Raw genomic sequence first — 23,911 nt, forward strand, 5'->3', positions numbered from 1 at the left:
GGCTTGAACTCATAAACCATGAGATCATGACCTGAGCTGAAGTTGGACACTTAACCAACTGAGCCACCCAGGTGCCCCTAAAAAAAAATTACGTTTTTAAATTTTTTTTTTTAATGTTTTATTTATTCTTGAGGGAGAGAGAGACAGAGTATGAGCGGGGACGGGGCACAGAGAGAGGGAGACACAGAATCCAAAGCAGGCTCCAGGCTCTGAGCTGTCAGCACAGAGCCCGACGCGGGGCTCGAACCCACGAACTGTGAGATCATGACCTGAGCCGAAGTCGGATGCTCAACCAACTGAGCCACACAGGCGCCCCCCAAAAATTATGTTTTTATTTTGAAATTATAAAAATGTACATGAATCAAGTTTTAATATACTATATGATGGGTGGGTGAGGCTGTCCATGTATCATTTCTTTCTCTAAATTCTCAGCCACAGTTTGGGAGTGCAAGAACTCTGTAACATTAACAAATTCGGTAAAAAGTAAATACACAGAAAAAATGTATGTTTTTAAGTCTAATTTGACAAAATTGCTCCCAATAAGTGATTAAAGGATACAAAACTGTGTATAGTATATAATCTCAATTTTGTTTATATATAAAAATGTGAACTGAAGGAAATAGTAAAAAATTAATTAATATGACTATTTCTGGATGGTACAATCAAAGGATACTTCTTTTCTCTTTTACACATATGGGTCTTTCTCTGTTTACAACACTCATTTTTTACTTCTTTACAAGCAAAAAAGTTTTGCATAACATAAAAATACAATCAATTAATGAAATTAAATTAAAAGTTAATATCAAGTATTTTTCATAGTTTATTTGTTTTTAAAATTTTTAACGTTTATTTATTTTTGAGAGAGAGAGAGAGAGAGACAGACAATCCAAGCAGGGGAAGGGCAGAGAGAGAGGGAGACACAGAATCCAAAGCAGGCTCCAGGCTCTGAGCTGTCAGCACAGAGCCCGATATGGGGCTCGAACCCATGAGCCATGAGATCATGACCTGAGCCGAAGTCGGACACAACCGACTGAGCCACCCAGGAGCCCCTTTTCATACAGTTTAAAAAAAAGAAAAGGAGAGAGAAGTAGCTGCACATAAAAGAAAATTTTAAGACAATCTGAGTCGAAACAGTCTATCTAACAACTACCATGCACTAACAACACACTTCAGGGGCCAGGGTGTCTCTTCCCAGAGCGGGCAGCTCCCTGGCAATGCTGGCCTCTGGCAGCATCCCCAGATCATCAAAATAAGAAGTTGCTCTGTCCTGCCTAAATATGCACATGGTCTGATTAACTGGATTACTGACCAAAATGAGTGGATGTCAGAAGACAAGGAAGATCAAGCCACAAGAGAGGTCCTCTGAAGCGAAGGGATTAACAGCGAGGCAGCACTAACAGAATACTCTGGCTTCTTTCAGCTGACCATGGTTCAGCATGCATTCCCAGGTACCCAATTACATCTACCGGCTTCCTCTTACAGAGCAAAAGCCATTGGCTTAAGCAAATAATAAAATCAAGCAAATCCATGAGTTCTAAAATAATCTCTATGAGGGTGTAAGGAAAAGGGGTCCTAACAAACACTGTTACTCAGGAGTATAAACTCAAACAGTCACTTTGGAAAGCAATTTGGCAATATCTATTAAAACTTAAAAAAGGGGCGCCTGGGTGGCTCAGTCGGTTAAGCACCCGACTTCGGCTCAGGTCATGATCTCACCGTTTGTGAGTTCGAGCCCCACATCGGGCTCTGTGCTGACAGCTCGGAGCCTGGAGCCTGCTTCAGATTCTGTGTCTCCCTCTCTTCTCTGCTCCTCCCCTGCTCATGCTCTGTCTCTGTCTCTCAAAATAAATAAATAAACATTAAAAATTTTTTTAATAAACAAATAATAATAATAAATTTTTAATGTTTATTTATTTTGAGAGAGGGCAGAGAGAGACAGGAGAGAGAGAATCCCAAGCAAGATCCACACTCAGTGCAGAGCCCAACTCAGGGCTCAATCTCACGACCATGAGATCATGACCTGAGCTGAAATCAAGAGTCAGATGCTTGGAGTGCCTGGGTGGTTCAGTCGGTTAAGCTTCTGACTTCAGCTCAGGTCATGATCTTGCAGTTCATGGGTTTGAGCCCCGCATCGGGCTCTGTGCTGACAGCTCAGAGCCTGGAGACTGCTTCAGATTCTGTGTCTCCATCTCTCTCTACCCCTACCCCACTGATGCTCTGTCTCTCTCTCTCAAAAATAAATAAACATTAAAAAAGAAAAAAAAAAGATAAGGCACCTGGGCACCTCAGTCTGTTAAGCATCTGACTTCGGCTAAGGTCATGATCTCATGGTTTGTGAGTTTGAGCCCCGGGTGGGGCTCTGTGCTGACAACTCGGAGCCTGGAGCCTGCTTCAGACTCTGTGTCTCCCTCTCGCTCTCTCTGCCCCTGCCCCACTTGTGCTCTGTCTCTCTCTCTTTCTCCAAAATAAATAAAATGTAAAAAAAAAAATTTTTTTTGGGGGGGGGGCACCTGGGTGGCTCAGTCGGTTAAGCGTCCGACTTCGGCTCAGGTCATGATCTCGCGGTCCGTGGGTTCGAGCCCCGCGTCGGGCTCTGTGCTGACAGCTCAGAGCCTGGAGCCTGTTTCAGATTCTGTGTCTCCCTCTCTCTCTGCCCCTCCCCCACTTGCACTCTGTCTCTCTCTGTCCCCAAAATAAATAAACATTAAAAAACAAAAAAAAAAAAAAAAAAAGAAACTACCACTTTCTGAGAAAAAAAAAATTTTTTTTTTAAAAAAACAAAAAAAGAGTCAGATGCTTAACTGACTGAGCCACCCAGGCACCTCCGTTTTAAATTTTTTTAATTGAAAAAAATTCTTAATTTAAATTTAAATTAAAAAGATTGTTTGATGGATACATAAATTGTGTTAAAAAATTCAAGATCAAAGTAGTAGTTATATAATATCTGCAGTCTTCTCTCCTTTTGAAGTAACTATGCATTTGTCCCATAGTTGATCACCTGCTGTTATTTACATTTGTCTAGAACTATTGACTAAACATCTTAGGAAGCAGACCTCACTCCTTGTGTTCATCCCACAAGTACCGCTGTAAAACAAGATGGAAAAAGGAGATGGAAAAACAGGGCCCTTTCAGGACTTGACATGCCTTTCATAATTATCACCACAGGTAACGCATTACTTGGGAAAGAACAGGTGCTTGACAATCCACCCAGTAGCCCTGGCCAACAGGTGGCATTTTGTGACAGTCAATATGGAAGCCAAGAAGACAGATAATAATCAAAACTGATTTATTTAGCAAGAGCTTAGACATACAATTGGAGGAAAACTGAAATGTTATCTCATCTGTCTAGCCATACTGCAAACAATTGGGAAGGAAGAAAATTCCAGAGGGATCATACACACACAAAAACCCTACCATCTCCACTATCCACTACAAGAAAATAAAATCCTGTTGAAGGCACAGTTCTGCTTTCACATACAATGCTCAGCTGACTGAATATGCAATAACTTCCCAACAATGTAGCACCTTATAAAGGCAGTTCATACCCTGTAAGTATATAAATAAGCACATCCCTCCTTATCTGGTCCTTACGTTAACCCTGTTATTGCTCTCCTCTTACAGATGATGAGACAGTTAAACATGATTTTAAAGCCTGGACGCTGGGCTAGAGTCAGACCAGCTTTGCTACTCACTGTATGACCTTTGTCAAGCTACTTCATTTCTGTGCCACTGTCTCCTCATTTGTAAAGTAAGGGTAACAATAGTAACAACCTTATAAGGTTTTTGTGAGTGCTGAATGAGATCATGGGTGTCAAGTGCTTGGCACAGAGCCTGGCACACAACATGCTGACACTGTGGTCAGGGTGGTAAGTAGAGGTGGGGACAATGATGACAGAGAAGTTGCAGTGGAAGAAGAAACCAGGGATTACTAAAGGCGTGGCATTTGCCCAAAGTCACACAGCCGGTAAGGGGCAGAGCTGGAACTTCAGTCCCAGTCTGACTCTTCAAACCTGACTTTGACCTCTAGGTAATTCTGCCTCCCACAGTCCTCAGGTACCTCATTCTAACTTTATAGCTAACCAGCCAAACCTGAGAGCTGCTTGAGCCATTTGTCCAAGCTCACCAGCTCTTCTTCCGGTGCTTCTTTCTTTCTTTCTTTCTTTCTTTCTTTCTTTCTTTCTTTCTTTCTTTCTTTCTTTCTTTCTTTTTTTAAGTTTATTTATTTGGGGGCAGGGAGGGGCATAGAGAGAAGCAGACAGAGGATCTGAAGCAGGCTCTGTGCAGGGCTTCAACTCACAAGCCGTGAGATCATGACCTGAGCTGAAGTCGGACACTTAACCGACTGGGCGCCCCTCTTCTTTCAGTGCTCATTAATTACATGGTAATTAATTCTACTGGTGAGCAAAGGCAGTTTTATTCACTTATTCATTAACTCTTCCCAATTGAGAATTTGGAATTCTATAAAAGTACATAAGCCCCTTCCAAAGCATTCTGACCAAAAGATAAAAAGGCTGGTGGTATCTTCCTAGGAGAAGACATCAACATTTATAAATCTAAATTATCATCTCAAAGGTTTCATGTGAGTGTATCCTAAGTATTCAGAGCCTTAACTTATTCCAGGGCATCTGGGTGGCTCAGTCAGTTGAGTGTCTTGACTTTGGCTCAGGTCATGATCTCATGGTTTGTGGGTTCGAGCCCCATGTCAGGATCAGTGCTGACAGCTGAGACTAGAACCTGCTTCTGATTCTGTGTCTCCCTCTCTCTCTGCTCCTCCCCTGCTCACTCTCTCTCTCTCTCAAAAATAAACAAACATTAAAAAAAAAAAAAAAAAAAAAAAGCCTTAACTTATTCCAGATGATCAACTCCTCCCTTCCTTAGTAAAACAACAACAACAAAAAAAAATCCTCCTGAGCCTTGGTTCATTTCCTAGATAGTATCAGTAAAGCATACTGGGCTTGTGTGGAGTTTGTTTGTTTGTTTGTTTGTTTGTTTTAGTGAGATCAAACAGGCATACAGTAAACTGCATACAATTAAAATGTACACTTTGATGAGTTTTGACATATGTATATATACAACCATAAATCCATCACCATAATCAAAACAGGGAGCATATCCATCACCCAAAAGTTTCCTCGTGCTCTTTTATAACCCCTTTTCCCATCCCTTCCAGCCCACCTTCATCCCCAGGCAACCACTGACCTGCTTCCTGTCACTATAAATGAGTCTGCATTTTCTAGCATTTCATATAAGCGGAATCTTACAATATGAATTCCTGTTCGTCTAGCTTCTTCCACTCAGTATAAATCGCACTTGTTTATCCATTCACCTTGTGGTTTTTTCCAGTTTTTTTTCCAGTTTTGGGCAAGCACAAATAAAGTTGCCATGAACATTCATGTTCAAGTCTTCTGAATTGGTATGGGGTGGGTCCTTATAAACAGAATGAAAAATCCATAACACTAACCAAAATGCCTGAGTTCAAAATTAATCTCAACTGTAGAGTATAAAATATCTTGGCCAATTTGGGAAAGTCAATTAGCTTCCCTGTCAACATCCATATATGCAATGCCTGCCCCCACTGGAGTTTATAAGGAAAATGAGATAGGAAGCGGAAATCTTTTGGAACTTCCACAAATAAGCTATTGCTTTTTTTCTTGTAAATGCCCTTAAAAAAACAAAAAGACTAACGTTCTATGAAACGTAATGCAAAATGCAATATTTGAGTTGTCATTTTTAAGTTCTTAAGAATTTCTTCAATTTATATTTATTTCACACTTAAAAAAATTATTTCCTACATGCTTTCACTTTCTGCCAACAACATAAAATTAAAATAAACACAGGTAGCTATTTTAAACACCCCAAATAAACCTCCCTCTGCATTTCTAATACACGGCAGTGGATTCAAAGTCCTCATCTACCAGCCCTACTCGATCTGCATCCCAAGCTCTCCATCTCCTATCACTCTCCTCTTCCCCTTGGCTTCCTGGGCTCAGAGCACCAAACTAAGGATGCTGAGGATGCTTCCCTCTGAGGGACTTGGCTCCTGCTGTCCTCTGTCTAGGATGTACTTTCCCCAGGAGCCATATGGTACACTCACTCTCTCCTCCTTCAGGTCTCTGCTCAAATGCCATCTTGTGCTTTCCTGTCCTGCCCATCCTACATGAAACGGAGCCCTTCCCCCCATTCCTCCCTATTCCTCCCCATTCCTCCTACCCACCTATACCTGTCTCCACAGCACTTATCATTTGACATATTACATATACATAATATGTGTTTGATTACTGGTTATTGTCTATATCCTCCCACTAAAATAAAAGTTTTTTAAAGACAAAGATTTTATTTTATCCTCTGCTGTGTCCTCAACACCCAGGACAGTGGGCCCCACCCACTGCTGAATTCTACAAATACTTGAAGAAGAAATTTGTTGATTACACCCTATTTATTGATTTCAAAAATAAATGCTGGGGGGCCTGGCTGGCTCAGTTGGAAGAGCATTGATCTCAGGGTCATGAGTTCAAACCTGCCCTTGGGTGTAGAGATTACCAAAAAATAAATAAATAAATAAACTTAAAAAAAAAAAATTCTAAACTTCTGTTTAGAATTAACTAGGAAGAAATTTTAATTCAAATGTTGTGCTCTTGCTTAAATTAAAATGCTAAGTCAATGTTGATCTACTTCGTAGCATGGGTTCTTTTTTGAAATTGACATTTAACTTTGAGCAGCACTTACACAGTGAAAAGAACAGTGGAATTCAAAGGCAGGAAAGCCAAGATCTACACGTCTGCCCTGCCATAACTAGCTTCACTACCAAGTCATAGCCTCTCCTGATCTCAGATAACTTGTCTCTAAAATGAAGGAAGCACTTATCTCCAAGGTCCCTTCTTGTTGCAAGGTTCTGAGACTCTACTGTAGTTACTGCACACGTATGCATTAAGTTTGCCAATCATAAATTTGTTGGCTTAAATGTTTGTTTTTTTAATTATTTCTGAGAAGAAAGGTGGTGGGGCGTGGGGGGAACCAGAGAATCCCAAGCAGACTCAGTGATGTCCACACAGAGCCCAACAAGGGGCTTGATCTCACAAACTGTGAGATCACGACCTGCACCAAAATCCAAAGTCAGACGCTCAACTGACTGAGCCACCCGGGCTCCCCATAAATTTGTCAGCTTAATCCAAATTTGTCATGATCCGAAACTGTCACCTGAAGGACTCTATGTCACTAGAAAACCCTGTGGAAATATGGCCACTGGTTAGCCAGGTGTCCACTGGAAGGAGAGGCTTGGAAGACTTCGCAGGGGTGGCAGCATTTCAAAAGTCAGTTTTTAAAAAGGTGATGAACTTCTAAGCTTCCTCAAATATGAAAAAGAACACATTACTAGAAAGGGAATAAAGATACCCGTTTACTACTCTATCTTTAGCCAGTTACGAAATTTTAAATAATTACAAATATGAGTATCCTACTGCATGGATAAACAGCAGAAGATTACGATAAGAAGCAGATGTGTTGGAGACCAACAGACCTGGGTTGATGTCCTGGCTCTGCGTGGGGGATGTTGAGCAAGTCACATACACACTCTGCGTTTACTTGCCTCATCTGTACGGTGGGTGTAACATTTATGGTTGTTACAACGGGTAACAGTATTTAACTACCAGGATCCTTTGAGGAACTTAATAAGATGATGTTTGACACACAGGATACACTTAGGATTGTCATTAAATAACTAAATGCGAATACGCCCACACAAACACAAATCTAATAGCCACAAAAACATTCTTAGCTATCCATTTCTACTGATACTATATAGCCCGTATAACGTGGAAAGAAATGAAAAAAGTTCTTCACCACTGACAGTCATAAATATTTATCACCCATACACATCCTGGTTTCTGAGAGGTCAGAACCTACATTTTCTTTAAGAGTGTTTTAAAATTCACCAAGCCAGAGAGGTTCTTTCTTGAAGATCATTCTTCTGTGGAAACAGCTGACAAATAATACATTTATGCAGTAAACATCTTAGGAAAGCCAACTTAATAGCTCAGGTATTTTTAACTACTCCTACCTTCTTAATACTGAAAATAAATAAACTACATTACGTATAAAATTGTGGGATCTGTGAACTTAGTCTCTAAGGAACAAAGAGCATCCACTTCCCACATTTCAGATACAACAAAGTCAATTAAATAAAAAGATTCCACCATCATAGCATAATGCCCTTTGAGTTTTCAAGCCCACAAGACACTCAGACGCTTCCTTTTTCTAGAATAGGCCCAAATGAGACATAATAAAACTACGATTCCATGTTAGGAATTCCCTACCAACTTGTTATCTTCCCTTTTCGGTGGCCAGGAAGTCAATTAAGAGTTCACAATGGGAATGCTGCAGGCTCCAGCTCAAATCCAGACACAAAACACAGGGGAACGCACTCGCATCTCAAGCACGCCCAAGCGTCTTGGCCAACGCGATCTGATCGCTACCGTTTCCAGAAACACACAGTAATGGGTTTTAATCCATTTCTATAAACGTTCCTTGTGCTGCAAGCCAAAGTGCATGCAAAACCGCAAAACACAAAAGATTCCTCACATTCCGTTTTTAGCCAGAAGACAAGGCCATCCTCCCCGCGCCCTACGCGCCCTACCCCGGAAAGTCCTCCTTGCGACACTAAGAATTTCATGAACCCCCCGGTACTACCTACACATCAAAATATCATCCCACAAAGTGGAGGGGGTGCAGCGTCAGCATCGGCTGGCCTCGATGAAACGATACAGCCAGTATTCTCACCTCTGGGCAAACACGAAACCAAGTGAAGTCGGTGGAAAGTTCTCATCAACCGAGCATATTTGGTTTCCTTCTGCCCCCAAACCCGACATCACAATTGCGGAGATTTGCTTTTGCACCTGCCACGGCCCGTAAGCCTCGGCTTCTCGGCGACCCTCGAGCTCACAAAAAAAAAAAAAAAAAAAAAAAAAAGGCCTTGAGGCCTAAAGCGCCCGTGACCCTTTGCGGAGAGCGCAACGTAGGGCCCCTGAAGCATCACCCTCGCTGTCCACACCACCCGCTTCCCTGACAAAGGCCCCGTGTCAATCCGAGGCACGGCACAGACAAGTTGCTGGATTGCCCATCACGGACCGACAGCTGCCACCAACCTCCCCCGGGAGAAAAAAAAAATCCACACAGAACTGGGAATGAAAAAGGGCGAGGTGTACAGCGTTAAAATTAAAATGTCCCCAGAGCTAAGCAACCTGGGTGTGCCCTGGAAGTGAGTCCGGGGGGTCCGTGGGGGAGGGGAGAGAGCGAGCCGGGGAGGCGCCGGTGGCTCCTCCAGAGCGTGAAGGCCGTGCCGGGTGACAGTCTAATAAAATGCCGGGTGTCGGCACGTTCCGAATGAAACCACAAACGCAGTCCCCGGCGGGCTTGAGGCCCCGAGGCGGCAGGGAGGCGGGCGGGCTGCGGACCTGCGGCCGCGGCCCCCCACCTGTCCGCCCCGCGCCCACACACCTGCCGGGGGCAGCCTTCGGGGGACCTCGGGGTCGGGGTGAGGCAGAGGTGTGACGACGGCCCCGATCCCGGGGATGCGGGGCGGGTGGGCTAATCTGCTGGCCGAGGCCGGGGAGCAGCCTCGCTCACCTCCAGGTCGGTGTCGGCGGCCTCCGGGGCCCCGAGGATCTCGCTGGGCAGCTCGGCCAGGTCGGTGACCCGGATCAGCCCGTCGTGCAGGAAGATGGTCTCCTCCTTCACCGAGAGCCACTGCGCCGAGTCCGCGGCCGCCGCCGCCGCAGCCGCCGCGGCCGCCGATGAGCCCATGGCCCCGGGTGAGGGCTTGGCGGTGAGGAGCAGCCGCCCGGCCCGGGAGAGATGCGAGCAGGAGCCGCCGAGATCACCAGTCCATAGCAGCAGCCGCCGCGCCCGCCTGCAGCGCCCCGCTCGCCGCCTCGCCTGTGCAGCTCCGCCCTAGGCGGTCCGATCCGCCATCCCCCCCCACCCCCGGCCCCGGAGACCCCAGCCCCGCCGCCACCGCCGCCGCCCTGAGGAGCAGGACCCGCCTCTGCCGCTCGGCAGCCAACTGTCAGTGAGACGCCATGTTGGGGGCGGGGCTCCCGGCATGCCCTGCGGAGCGGACAATACAGGCTCCGCCCACCCGCCTGGCCCCGCCCACTCCGGGCCGCCGGGGGCTCACAGGTCTGCAGGACCGGTGCTTCGCCTCTGGCTCGGTCTTGCCCTCCGACTGACCTTCCCCGCCTCCTCTACCCCTAGCCGTTTGGGGGCGCCCTGGGTCTGCTGTCCACCGGGAGAAGCCGCCGCCTCCCCTCCTCTCCCTACTCAGGTGTGCACCCCTTGCAGTGGCCAGAGCCCCCAGCCTGGGCAGAACATAGCGGTTCACTCCCTGCTGCTTTCACATTTCAATGAGATACGTGCACAAATCCGGCACGGTGCACGCTTGTTCACAAGCACTTGGGAGAGCCTCACAGTAGGTACTTCATAGTTACTAAAATGTCTAGGAAACAATAAGCACTCAAAACCTGATGAAGATAGAGGTGCCTAACTGGCTCAGTCGGTTAAGCCGCCAACTTTGGCTCTGATCATGATCTCCCGGTTGGCGGGTTCGATCCCAGCCTCGAACTCTGTGCTGACTGCTTGGAGCCTGTTTCAGATTCTGTGTCTCCTTCTATCTCTCTGCCCCTCCCCGGCCTGCGCTCTCTCTCTCCCTCTCTTTCTCTCTCTCAAAATAAATAAACATTAAAAAAAAAAAAAACTAATGTAAATAAAGCACTGGTCACAATGCTTGGTTGAAACTACTGTTATAGTCCATCAGTATTTAACACTGATTGACATGCACCTTAAAAATAAGCACGCAGGCCCATTTTAGGAAAGAACTATGTGTGTAGAGAAAAATGTATGGAAGAACACATACCAAATTGTTAACATGAGTTGCCATGCAGAGAGTAATGGTTGAGGTGAATATCATCTTTGTATTTTTTTTATAATTAAAAAAAAAGCACTCATTGGTATCACAGAACTTGAAAATGTATGTCCACAAAAAAAAAAAAAAAACATGCACACAGATGTTTCTAGCAGCTTTATTCATAATTTCCCAAACTTGGAAGTAACCAGGATGCTCTTCAGTAGCATCCAGGCAATGGGATATCATTCAGAGCTAAAAAGAAATGACCATCAAGCCGCGAAAAGACATGGAGGAGACTTCAAGGCATATTACTAAGTGAAAGAAGCCAATCCGAAAAGGTGACATAGTATGTGATTCCAACCACAGGACATTCTGGAAAAGGCAGAACTGTGGAGACAGTAAAAAGATCAGTGGTTGCCGAGGTTTTGGGGTGTGGATGAATAGGCAGAGTGTGGAGGATTTTTAAGGCAGTGAAAATACTTTGATACCGAAATGATGGATACATGTCATTATTCATTTGTCCAAATGCATGGAATGTACACCACCAAGAGCAAGCCATAATGGAAACTATGGACTTTGGGAATGATAATGTGTCAGTGTGGGTTCCTCACTTGCAACAAATGCACCATCTGCTGGGGGATATTGAAGATAAAGGAAGCTATGCATGTGTGGAGGCAGGGCGTATGTGGAAAATCTCTGTCCCTTCCTCTCAATTTTGCTGTGAACCTAAAACTGCTCTGAAAAGTAGTTTTCATAAAGAATAAATAAGCAAATGAATCACAAGGACATTAAGGTGCATTCCCTTTGAAGTTGTTCCAAGGAAATAATCAGACCCATTGTCAAGGATGCACACACAGGGATGGACAGGTCCGTATTGTTTATAAGAGAAAAAATTATAACCAGTCTAAACATCCACCAATATGGAAATGGTTAACCATAATAATGGTATATCCATAAGATGAAATATTATGAAGCCATTCAGAATAATGTTTGTGAAAAATATTAATGCAAGTGAATGTTTACAATGTATTGCTAAATGGAAAAAATCAGGCTAAAATAGTAAGGAAAATTTGGAATTTAACTATGTCTATGTACCATTGCATTAAAAAAAATTTTTTTTTTAATTTATTTTTGAGAGAGAGGGACAGAGTGCAAGTGGGGGAGGGGCAGAGAAAAAGGGAGACAGAATCTAAAGCAGGCTCCAGGCTCTGAGCTGTCAGCACAGAGCTTGATGCAGGGCTCAAACTCATGAACCAGGAGATCATGACCTGAGCCAAAGTCGGCCACTTAACCGAGCCACCTAGGTACCCCTACAATTGCATTTTTAAAATGACACAGCATGCGTGACTGTAGATACAGAATAAAAGACTGGAGGATATCATGCCTGATGACATATGGGTAAATCTCAGCAATGCACTGACTGGGGGACCTATGGTTTGTGCTTTGGAATGTTTTCCCAGTTTTCTTCCTAGAGCGTGTATTACATATGAGAAAAGCAAAAAAAAAAAAAAAATTTTTTTTAAAAGCTATTGAACACTTAGGAATCAGAATACTTCTATTCATTTATCCACCATAACACCCTTCAGATGATTCATGAACAGCCCATTGTACAAGAACTGACGCTCAGAATTAAGTGACTTGCACCTGCCTAGGAATTGGCAGAATCAAGATTTGAACCTATAGCAGGCTCCATCGTGCACTGCCTCCCTCCTAAACAAATAATTCTTATTCATGGCACTGTTAACAACAATCTCACGCCTCTTATAATGTTAAATTTCAATTTTATGATACTTATTCCACAAGCGTTTGTTGAGCCTCTAGCAGGTGTCAAATCCTGGGAAGCATATAGAATGGAGCTATATCTGAATCCCCGAAATAATACAGGAAAAATGGACTCCCTGCTCTCAGAGAGCTGGACAGTTCTAATAACGTATGTCAAAGATATTCCACAGAAAGATGGCTATGCTTCTCTTATTCTTTCAACAAATATTTCTTGATTCCTGCTGTATAACAGACATTGTGCTAAGGCAGAAAAGTCTTCTCTCAAGGAAGACGACAATCTAGTGAGGGAGACAGACAAGGAGCAAAGAAATACTAAGTCCAGCAGTTCAGAGCAGATCAGCGCCATGAAAACAATGAAACAGGCCAATGGAATAAAATGACATTTCACAACAACCCTAGGAGAGAGGGAGTATTATTGTCCTCTCTTCCAGTTGGGACACCAAAGCTCCACTGGACACTTTGCTCAATGTCTGACAACCAATGACTATCAAAGCTCAGATGTGAACCCAGGTCTGTCTCATTCTACGATCCCAGCTTCCTTATTTTGGCTGTAAAGAAAGCACTTCTTTTCTTTTGCTTACAACTTCCCAACCTAATGCCAACCATCACAATTTTTAAAATGCTCGGGTTTTAGAATCTAAATAACCATCGGTGTAGCTCAGAGAAACATTCTCCTGCTCTTATTTTTATGTTTCAAGATCAGGAGTCAAGATGCCCAGAAACTATTGTCCTTCACCCTAATTGATGAAAGTCTTTAGACTGCATAATGAATAGTTATTTAATATTTTAGCAACAGTAATTAATTAGTCATAGGACTGCATGCCTGCCACCGTACCATGATGAGGCAGCTGATGAATTAATATTTATAGAACCCCCTCTGGAAAAAGACCATTTACTGGGAATTTCTAGAATGGTCAGAAAGACAAAGAAAGTCCCCGGTCAAAAGAACTCTATGCTGGAAGCCCGGGTGCAGAGAATCCAAATTTAGTCAAGACAATACACACACACACACACACACACACACACACACACACACACACACACCTACGCACACAGGAAACATCCATTCATAGGTTCATAGAAAAAAAGGTTTATGGTTTATGATTTCTTTTCTTTGGAATTGTCCTTTCCACTCTTCCATTCAAAAATGAGGTTGAGGTATCGAGATGGGAAGAAAAGAGAAGGTGTTGACTGGGCAACCCTAAGTTGGAAGCAAACAAGCAGCATGAGAAAGCAGGAAAAATAGTGTTGGTAGGTTGGACCTCAGTTTCTCTTGGGAAGCATCTCCCCAAGAGAGAGCAAGCTTGTTGATGAAGACCATCTCCCTGCTGCCCCAGCTGCTGACGTGATGTTCACTGGCCTCAGCTCAAGCTGGGGCCCCTCTGGGATTTTGCAATATCTCTCCCTTCTGCTGGCTTTTCTGTACCAGCTGACTGTCTAAAATGAGCCTGTAATCCTTACTGGGCTCACCAAATGCGAGTGTGGAGTGAAGATAAGTGGTCCTTGAAAAGCCTTAATAAAGCTTGAAATAGCTTTAAACAAAGCATCCATGTTAATTTTTAAGGTTTTTCAAAGCACCAAGGGAAAAAACACATGCACACATCTGCTAAATAGACACACACGCTGACAGAAACTGTGGGGGAGATTGATTATTTCCATCTCACTAATCACAGTCTCAAAGAGGAAACATACACCTACTTAAAATCTTTTTTTTTTTTTCCAAATGATCTGGTAGATCTTGTTCTTTTTTTCTTTTTCTTTTTCCTTTTATTTTTTTTATTCAAGGAAGATTATTTCGGATCAGGGGTGGGTCTATGAAGCGGCAGGGAAAGGAAATCGGATGAAAGATGTATTTGAAAACGGAGAGGGAGAAATTCTCCTTGGCGCTCCTTTGAATTACCATCGCTAAGGGACCAGCCTCCACGTTGATGAAAAGCCCAAAGATGAGGCAGCATTGGGTGCAGCTCTCATTGGTAAAATCAAGCACCTTGGAGCTCTGAAAGTTGCTGTGTCCTCTCGCGCCCCCCTGTGGGCACCAGAGGCCTTGCTGCGCCGGAATTTAAAAATCTGACTTGCCGGGGCGCCTGGGTGGCTCAGTCGGCTGAGCGTCCAATTTTGGCTCAGGTCATGATCTCACGGTTTGTGAGTTCGAGCCCCGCATCAGGCTCTGTGCTGACACAGGGCCTGGAGCCTGCTTCGGATTCGGTGTCTCCCTCTCTCTCTGCCCCTCCCCCACTCATGCTCTATCTCTCTGTCTCAGAAATAAACATTAAAAAAAGAAAATCTGACTTGCCAATTTGCAAAAATCTCCCCTGCTGCAAAAATTTGGAGGAAGAAATGGTACCCCCCCCCCACACACACACACAGGAAAAGTGAGCAAAAGACACAATCGTAGAGTTTTCACAAAAGGAAAAGCAAGCACTCTATGTTTTCATTAATTCAGTATTCCCTGAGTGCAAGAAGCCTATCTGTGAGGGGGGGAGTGGAGTACATAGAGCAGAGACACCTGAGTCATATTTGGGGTAAGACTTGGGGGCCAGCAGGAGATCTAAAGCAGTGGTTCTCAACCGTGGAGAACCTACGTGATTTTTGCCTACCGGGGGACATTTGGCAATGCCTGGATGAGTTTTTTCATCACGAAGGGGTTGAATGCTACTAACATCTAGTGAATAGAGGCCAGAGATGCGGCTAAACATTCTAGAATGCACAGAACAGTTCCCCCCTTCATGTTGACATTTGCATGCAACCCCCAAATGTCATTAATGTGGAGGCTCAAAAACTGACCAAAAGTGAGGACTGTAGTCAGGGGAAGGGTAGCAGTAGAGTTTTCCAAGCCTTCAGAATAGCATGTGTAAAATCTAAGAAGTGAGATAATAATGTACATTTAAGATAAAATAATATGCAGCCACTGAAAAGAATAAATTTGAAGTTTTGACAGCAATATAAAATATTCATGAAATAGTATTCTATGAAGAAAATCAGATGTATGTAGAAATTTACATACATCCATAGGAACTGGATATGCACCTAGTAACTTGAAAATGGTTGTGTCTGATGAGCATAAGGGTATTTTCTCTTCAATATCCTTGTTACGAAGGAATTCAGTCTGAAGCAGCATTAGGATTCCAGAGTCACACCGGTGGGGGTTTTTATTCCCCACGATTTTAGTATAATTCAAGCTTGTGCCCTGGAAGTTATTTTTGTGTCAGCAAGTTTCTTTCCCGTAAAAATTCACATCGGAGGTTCTAATGAGTTAAAAATCACTAAGTTGGGGGACTCCTGGGGGGCTCAGTTGGTTAGGCGGCTGACTTCAGCTCAGGTCATGATCTCATGGTCTGTGGGTTGGAGTCCCGCAACGGGTTCTGTGCTGGCAGCTCTGAGCCTGGAGCCTGCTTCCGATTCTGTGTCTCCCTCTCTCTCTGCCCCTCCCCTGCTTGCTCTCTTTCTCAAATAATAAACATCAAAAAAATTAAAAATCACTTAGTTGGTCAGATTCCTGCAACTGTCCATTTACTAACATATTTTAGTTTTCCCTTGTGTCCTCTAGACCCATGTCCATACAGAAGCTTTTGAAAATGCAAATATGATTATCCTCTGGCTCTAAAATCCTGATCTCTCTTGACTTCCTCTGTTGCCCCACAAAATCCTCAGGATCAAGCTCTTGTTGGGCTACAGCATCAGTTCTCATGGTCCTCACCCCCTCTCTACCCACTGAACTAAAATACTCATAGTTCACACACTAGATATCATCATCATTCCCTTCTCTGGGCTTTTGCTGTAGTCCCGTGGTGGATTGGAAAGTGTCTTCTCAATTCTTCACTTTCTCCCTTTATTAAAATTATACAGCCATGCCCTTTGTTATGAGACTGTACTAGTTGGAAGAGTGTTCCCTCCAAATTCATGTCCATCCAGAATTTGTGAATGTTTCCTTCTCTGAAAATAGGTTACATTACAGATATAATCAAGTCAGAATGATGTTATGCTAGATTTCGACACCAATCCAAAGACTGGTGTCCTCATAAGAAGAGGGAAATTTGGACAGAGACACAGAGACAGAGATCAGAGTGATGCATCTAGGAGCCAAGGATCACCAGAAGGAAATAACCCTGCTGACACTCTAAATTTGCACTGCCAGCCTTCTGAACCGTGGGACTGGATTTCTGTTGTTTTAAACCACCCAGTCTGTGCTGCTTTGTCACCGCCGCCCCAGGAGACTAATAGGGCAATTTCCCCAAACTTCCCATCAGCAGGTCAAATAGATCTCCCCTCCCCACTGAGGTCTTGGCCATGTGACATGCTTCAGCCAATGGAGTTTTAGCAGATGAGCAGAGGTTAAAATGTCTTTGTGTCCATTGGCACCCGCTTTGGGAGTTGCTGGTCCCCAAATGAGACATGTGGCAGAACTGAGCCACCAGCCCCTAGCCTGGAGCTGAGCCCTCCAGATCCCAGCCCCGAAGTTCAGCCAACCCACAGCCTACCCACGGACCCTGGAGGGGTGAAACACGTGCTTTTTATTGTCAACCACTAACAATACGGACATTTGTTTTTTGGTTAATCCCTAAATCCTGAGTGCCTGGCGTGGTGCTTAGAATAAAGTAGTTGCTCCATAAAGGTTCTTAGTGCTGAATCTGAAGATGCTGTGCAAAAGACTTCACACATTCATTTGTAAGGTGGTTTTACGGTTTGCATGTGCTACCCGCTCCCTATGCTCCCGCTTCTCGGCTGCTTCTTCACCTCTTCTCAGCGTCCATTGTGATCTAAGGTCACCCTGGCTTCTTTCAATTTCTTTACCAATTGTGTCGTTGTTCCTACTGCTTGGCCTTGGCACTTGCTGTCCCCTAGCCTAGATGCACTTCCTCGCCTGGGAAGCTTGTCAAACTCCTCATCCTTCAGGTCTCACTACCTCACAGAGAACTCCCCTGGCCTCCCCAAACATCACAAGTCCACCGCTTTCTCATCGTCTTTCCACACGATACCTCTTAGGACTAGTTAACTGCAATTAAATAATGACCAATGCAAACGTAGATGCTGGTCTCCCTGGCTAGACTGTAAGACACTTTATGTCTACCACAGTGCTTGGCACATAGTCTGGGCTTAATACACAGTCGAAGAATCACTAGAGGCACCTGGGTGGCTTAGTCGATTAGGCATCGGGCTTCGGCTCAGGTCATGATCTCACGCTTTCTGAGTTCCAGCCCCAAGTCAGGCCCACTTTCTCTCTCTCTCTCAAAAATGAATAAACATTAAAAAATTAAGGAAAATAAAAATAAAGTAAGAAGAAAATCACTAAATGAATTAATTCCGAGTCATCTTTTGTAGGGCAGTCCACATGTAGGGAAATTAATTGAAACAAGGTTCTGCTTTAATCATCTGAGGGGCAGCAGAGGACATGGTTAAGAGCATGGGTCCAAGGGCCAGACAATCCAGGTTCAAATCCCATTTGGAGGAGTTACTTAACCTCTTTGCACCTTAGTCTTCCCATCTGTAAAATAGGAGCGATAGTGGAAAATACAAGAACCTGCTTCCTATAGTGGTAGTAAGGGAGTTAAAAGTATGTATCTTTGGGGCGCCTGGGTGGCTCAGTCGGTTAAGCATCCAACTTGGGCTCAGGTCATGATCTCACGGTCCGTGAGTTCGAGCCCCGTGTCGGGCTCTGTGCTGACAGCCCAGAGCCTGGAGCCTGTTTCAAATTCTGTGTCTCCCTCTCTCTTGGACCCTCCTCCGTTCATACTCTGTCTCTGTCTCAAAAATAAATAAATGTTAAAAAAAAAATTTTTTTTTAAATGTATCTTTTTCAGAAAAATTTTAAATGATATTTTTAATGTTTATTTTTTTGAGAGAGAGGGGGTGAAGGGGCAGAGAGAGGGAGACAAGAGGAACCAAAGCAGGCTCTGTGCTGACCACACAGAGCCCAATGCAGGGCTCAAACTCACGAACCGTGAGATCATGACCCAAGCCGAAGTCAGCCACCCAGGTGCCCAGGATTTAAAAGTATAGCTCTTAATGTGGAAAGTAGTATGGTGGTCCCTCAAAAAAAATTAAACATCATTACCATACAATCAAGCAATTCCACTTTTTCTTAAGATTGTCAACGCAAAGCCCAACATGGGGCTCGATCTCACAAACCATGAGATCATGATATGAACTAAAACCAAGAGTTGGATGCTTAATGGACTAAGCCACCCAGGCCCCCGCTAAAGATTTTAACTAATCTCTACACCCAACATAGGGCTTAAACTCATAACCCAGAGATCAAGAGTAACATGCTTCATGGACTGAAACAGCCAAGTGCCCACGCTTCTTTTTTAAAGGTACTGTTTAAAGTAACTTTTTGCGGGGGGGGGGGGGGGGGGGGGCCAGGGTAGCGCAGTCAGTTAAGCGTCTGACTCTTGATCTCAGCTCAGGCCATGATCTGTGTGTGGGTTGGAGCCCCACATCGGGCTCTGCACTGATGCCATGGAGCCTGCTTGGAATTCTGTCTCTCCTCTCTGCCCCTCCCCAGCCTATGTGCTCTCTCTCTCTCTCAAAATAAATAAACTTAAAAAAAATTTTTTTCTTAAATGTTTATTTTTGAAAGACAGAGCACAAGTCAGGGAGGGGCAAAGAGAGAGGGAGACACAGAATCTGAAGCAGGCTCCTGACTCTGAGCTGTCAGCCCAGAGCCCGATGCGGGGCTTAAACCCATGAACTGTGAGATCATGACCTGAGCCAAAGTTGGACACTTAAACGACTGAGCCACCCAAGCAGCCCATAATCTTCAGAATTTTTATAACCTTGACACCCAACATGGGACTCAAACTCATGACCCTGAGATCAAGAGTTGCATGCTTTACTGACTGAGTCAGCCAGGGGCCCCCAAGCAATTTCAAACATGATTGAAAGCAGGGACTTGAATAGATATCTGTATGTCAATGGCCACAATAGCTTTATTCACAGTTGCCAAAGGGGAGAAACAACCCAAATGTGCATCCATAGGTGAATGAGTCAACAAAAGGCAATATACCCACACAAAGAAATATGATTCAGCCATAAAAAGGGATGAAGTTCTGACACCGGCTTTCTAGAACATGGATGAACTTTGAAGAAATTATGCAAAATGAGATAATCCAGACACAAATACTGTGTGATTCCACTTATATGAGCTACATAGTATTCTCTGTATTCACGATATTCATAGTATTCTATACCCAATCTATAGCTGTATCTCCGTCTAATATAGAGAGAACTGGTAGAATAGAGGTTACCGAGGCTGGGGGGAGAGGGAAAGGGGAGTCGTACAGGACTTCAGGTTAGAATGACAAAAACGTCTGGAGATGGATGGTGGTTATGGCTGCACAATACGAACTGTACATTTAGAAAAGTTTAAAATAGTACATGTTGTTACATATATTTTACCACAATAAAGTAAATTCTACAGAAGTACATACTTTAACTGCTTGGCACATACTCAGGACCACAGTATTTGCTATTGTGATCTGAAAGGTAAGTGAATAAGCAGCAAAACAAGGATTCAAAACTAAGTCCTTTGATCTCCAAAGCTCTGACTTTAACCTCTAGTTTCCAATTGACCTGCACTCAATGGTTATTTTTTGAATGTATTGTTCCACACCTTTTTCCCAAAGAAATTCCCATTTTATTAAAACGTGTTACTGTTGAGAAAGAGAGAGAACACACAAGTGGGGTAGGGGCAGAGAGAGAGACACAGAATCCAAAGCAGGTCCCAGGCTCTGAGCTGTCAGCACAGAGCCCGACGTGGGCTCAGGAACCACATGGTGAGACACTTTGCCACCTAGGCGCCCCAGAAATTCTCATCTTATACTTGTATAATGTATACTTGTACAATGGGGAAAGCCAGAGCATTATTGTCTGTCCTTACATGTCATTTGTACCTTGACACTATTTTTTTTTGAATTACACATGGAAGAGCAGCACCGAACTCAGTACAACACTTACTAGAGCCGCCAACACTGGGAATCAGGCCCTAGGCCTTGGTCACTACAGCTTGGGAGGTGATGTAGGCTGAATAATGGTCCCAAAGTGTGTCTATGGCCTAATGCCCGCCCCCGTGTACTTTACTTCATTTGGCAAAAGGGATTTTGCTGCACATTTTGACATGGGGAATGTGGTAGAGCACATAGATAGATCTGGTCTTTGTCCCCGTTCCTAACACCGAGCTCTTAAAGCCCATTGAATTCCCCAAGTGGTAGGGTATCTTTTTTTATTGCTAAGAAGCTCCTTTAGATCATACCTGAGTGTATGCTGATGAGGTGACTTCCAGGACGAGACCCTAGCCTCAAGAAGGGACCAATCACCAGAAAGCCCAACTGATTATAAGGTGGGAACTTTCAGCCCTACCCAGACTTAAGGCAGGGAGGGAATGGGGGTACTGGGCCTGGGCCTGGGGTTCGAAGCAGCTGGGGATTATAAGGTTTGATGAACTTCTGGGTTGGTGAACACGTCAGTGTTGGAGAGGACATGCAAACTCCATGCTACTCCCCACCCTTACCTTGTGCTATAGACTTCCTCCATTTGGCTGAGTTGTATCCTTTACAATAAATTCAAGTAAGGCGCTTCCAAGTTCTGAGTCATGATAGCAAATTATTGAATCTGAGGAGGGTTGTCAAGTAGCCAGGTCAAAGAGGGATGACCTGGGGGGTGGGAGGGGTCTACTGCTTGTAATTGGCATCTGATGGGCCAGAGAGAAGAGTAGGCTGAAGAAACGGGCCAATCAGAGGGTCTTGTGTTGTGGCCAAGATGATTTTGGAACTGAACCTGAGTGATAAACAGCCACTAAAAGGCCGTAGCCAGAAGTGACATGTTTAGATTTGTTTCAAAAATGTATCCAAGCACATAGCTATGTATCTACTCCAGAGGCTAGAATTAAAAAGATAGGGCACCTGGCTGGCTCAGCTCATGATCTGAGTTTGTGGGTTCAAGCCCTGCACCAGGCTCTGCACAGTATGGAGACTGCTTTGGATCCTTGGTCTCCCTCTCTCTGCCCCTCCCCAGCTTGCAATCTCTCTCTCTCCCTCTCAAAAAAATAAACATTAAAAAAAAAAAAAAAGTCAGGGCGCCTGGGTGGCGCAGTGGGTTAAGCGTCCGACTTCAGCCAGGTCACGATCTCGCGGTCCGTGAGTTCGAGCCCCGCGTCGGGCTCTGGGCTGATGGCTCAGAGCCTGGAGCCTGTTTCCGATTCTGTGTCTCCCTCTCTCTCTGCCCCTCCCCCGTTCATGCTCTGTCTCTCTCTGTCCCAAAAATAAATAAACGTTGAAAAAAAAAAAAAATGAAAAAAAAAAAAGACCATCATGGGGATGTGACATACAGCATGGTGACTATAGTTAACACTACCATATATTTGAAAGTTGCTAGATAGTGTAAATTCTCACAAAAAATTTCCTAACTACATACAGTGATGGATGGTAACCAGACTTACAGTATTGATCATTATACTGTACACCCGAATCTGTCAATTCTCTCAATTAACAAAACTGAAAATACCAAGCGCTGGCAAGGGAGTGGAGTAACTCACACATTGTTGGTGGGATACAAAATGGAAGTCTTAGCAGTTTCTTACGAAGGTAAACGTGTATTTACCATACAACCCAGCAATCCCGCATTTTCATCCAACAGAAATGAAAACACATCCACACAAAAACCTTATGTGAATGTTGATGGTGGCTTTATTCACCATCTCCAGGAACTGTGAACCACCCAAAGTTGTTTGGTGGGTGAATTTTAGGGAAGTTAATACAATGATATAATGGAGCAACAAATGACTGAAAAACCATCGAACCATGAATATGAACAAATCGCAGAAACATTATGCTAAGTGGCATTAAGACCTTCTGTAAAAGGCAAAACTACACCTTACAGAAATTGGATGACTGCCTGCAGCAAGAGCTGACTTTAGAAGCATGAAGGAACTTTGGTGGTGGTGATGCTTACTGAACTACATAGACGTCACTGGATCGCGAATTTCACCAAATGTTAACCGTCAATTAGATCAACTTTAAAAAACACCCCACCAGGGCCATCTTTCCCTTATCTACTGCCAAAACCTCTCATCTGATGACCCCCTGTTTAGGGAGCCTGTGGAGAAATGAACCCTTTTTTAGAGACAGAGGTAGAGAATCCCAAGCAGGTTCCATGTCCAGTGTGGAACCTGAGGCAGGGCTCAATCTCACGACCTGAGCCAAAATCAAGAGTCAGATGCTCAACTGACTGAGCACCCAGGCACCCCTGGACACTTTTATACAGACGCTAAACTGGTTCAAACCCCACAGAGGGCAGTTTGGCACAATCTATTAAAATCAAAATGCATAAATCCTTACTCAGCCAAAAATAATTCTTACCAGATACTCACTCACCTGTGTGCACACTTGAGAACTCATCTACTACTGTGTATATATTTACAAAAGACGTAAACCCAAATATCCATATAAGGGAATACTATAGTCTGTATCAGTAAAGATGGGACTTTTTAAAAAAAAATTTTGTTTTTACATTTATTTTTGAGACAGAGTGAGACAGAGCACAAGTGGGGGAGGGGTAGAGAGAGAAGGAGACACAGAATCCAAAGCAGGCTCTAGGCTCCGAGCGAGCATTCAGCACAGAGCCCGATGCGGAGCTTGAACCCACAAACTGCGAGATCATGACCTGAGTCGAAGTCGATCACCCAACCGACTGACCCACCCAGGTGCCCCTGAAGATGGGACTTTCTATGGAATGACCAAAACACACGGTTTGTCATCTGTGTTAATAGTATGATAGTATGTACAGCATAAGGGCTTTTTGGTTAAAAAAAAAAAAAAAAAAAAAAAGATGGTAAATAATTATACTCATTTGCTATGTTGCTATGTATGCTTTTAAAAAACCAAATATACAAGATTGCAATGATTATGGGGGAGAAATGGGTATTACTCAAAGGAAGGAAAGTTTGTGGCCTGAAGAGCTATTTTTTGTCCACATAGCCCAGTACTGACCTGCTCAGTAATGACTGGGGAAATGTCACTATTTCCTACTGGTGGGTGCTGGGTGGCAAGCCAGAGGGTGAGGAAGGCAAGAATGCTGATCCAAACCGATGACACAGTGGAGCTTCCACTGCAGCTGGTGCCAGCCTCCCGACCCCGACTGCTCTTAGCAGAGGCCAAGATGCCACAAGCATGCAGAGTCAAACCACATCTCTGGGCAGAGAAAGATTAAAAACAAAAAAGAAAAAAAAGACACAAAAGA

At 44.1% G+C, this 23,911-nt stretch overlaps 1 protein-coding gene across 5 annotated transcripts in view; it reads right to left on the reverse strand.

The window, feature by feature from the left end:
- HECTD4 (HECT domain E3 ubiquitin protein ligase 4) overlaps positions 1-9,995 on the reverse strand; it is a 194,455-nt gene extending 184,460 nt beyond the window's left edge. For all 5 annotated transcript variants that reach the window (XM_045457014.1, XM_045457012.1, XM_045457013.1 and 2 more), the window contains exon 1: positions 9,622-9,995. In XM_045457014.1, coding sequence (XP_045312970.1) covers positions 9,622-9,798 — 177 coding nt within the window. In that variant the 5' untranslated portion in view covers positions 9,799-9,995. The remainder of the gene's footprint in view (positions 1-9,621) is intronic.
- Between the last annotated feature and the right edge of the window lie 13,916 nt (positions 9,996-23,911).

This window comes from Leopardus geoffroyi, chromosome D3 (assembly GCF_018350155.1).
Source record: "Leopardus geoffroyi isolate Oge1 chromosome D3, O.geoffroyi_Oge1_pat1.0, whole genome shotgun sequence".
Classification (NCBI taxonomy): domain Eukaryota; kingdom Metazoa; phylum Chordata; class Mammalia; order Carnivora; family Felidae; genus Leopardus; species Leopardus geoffroyi.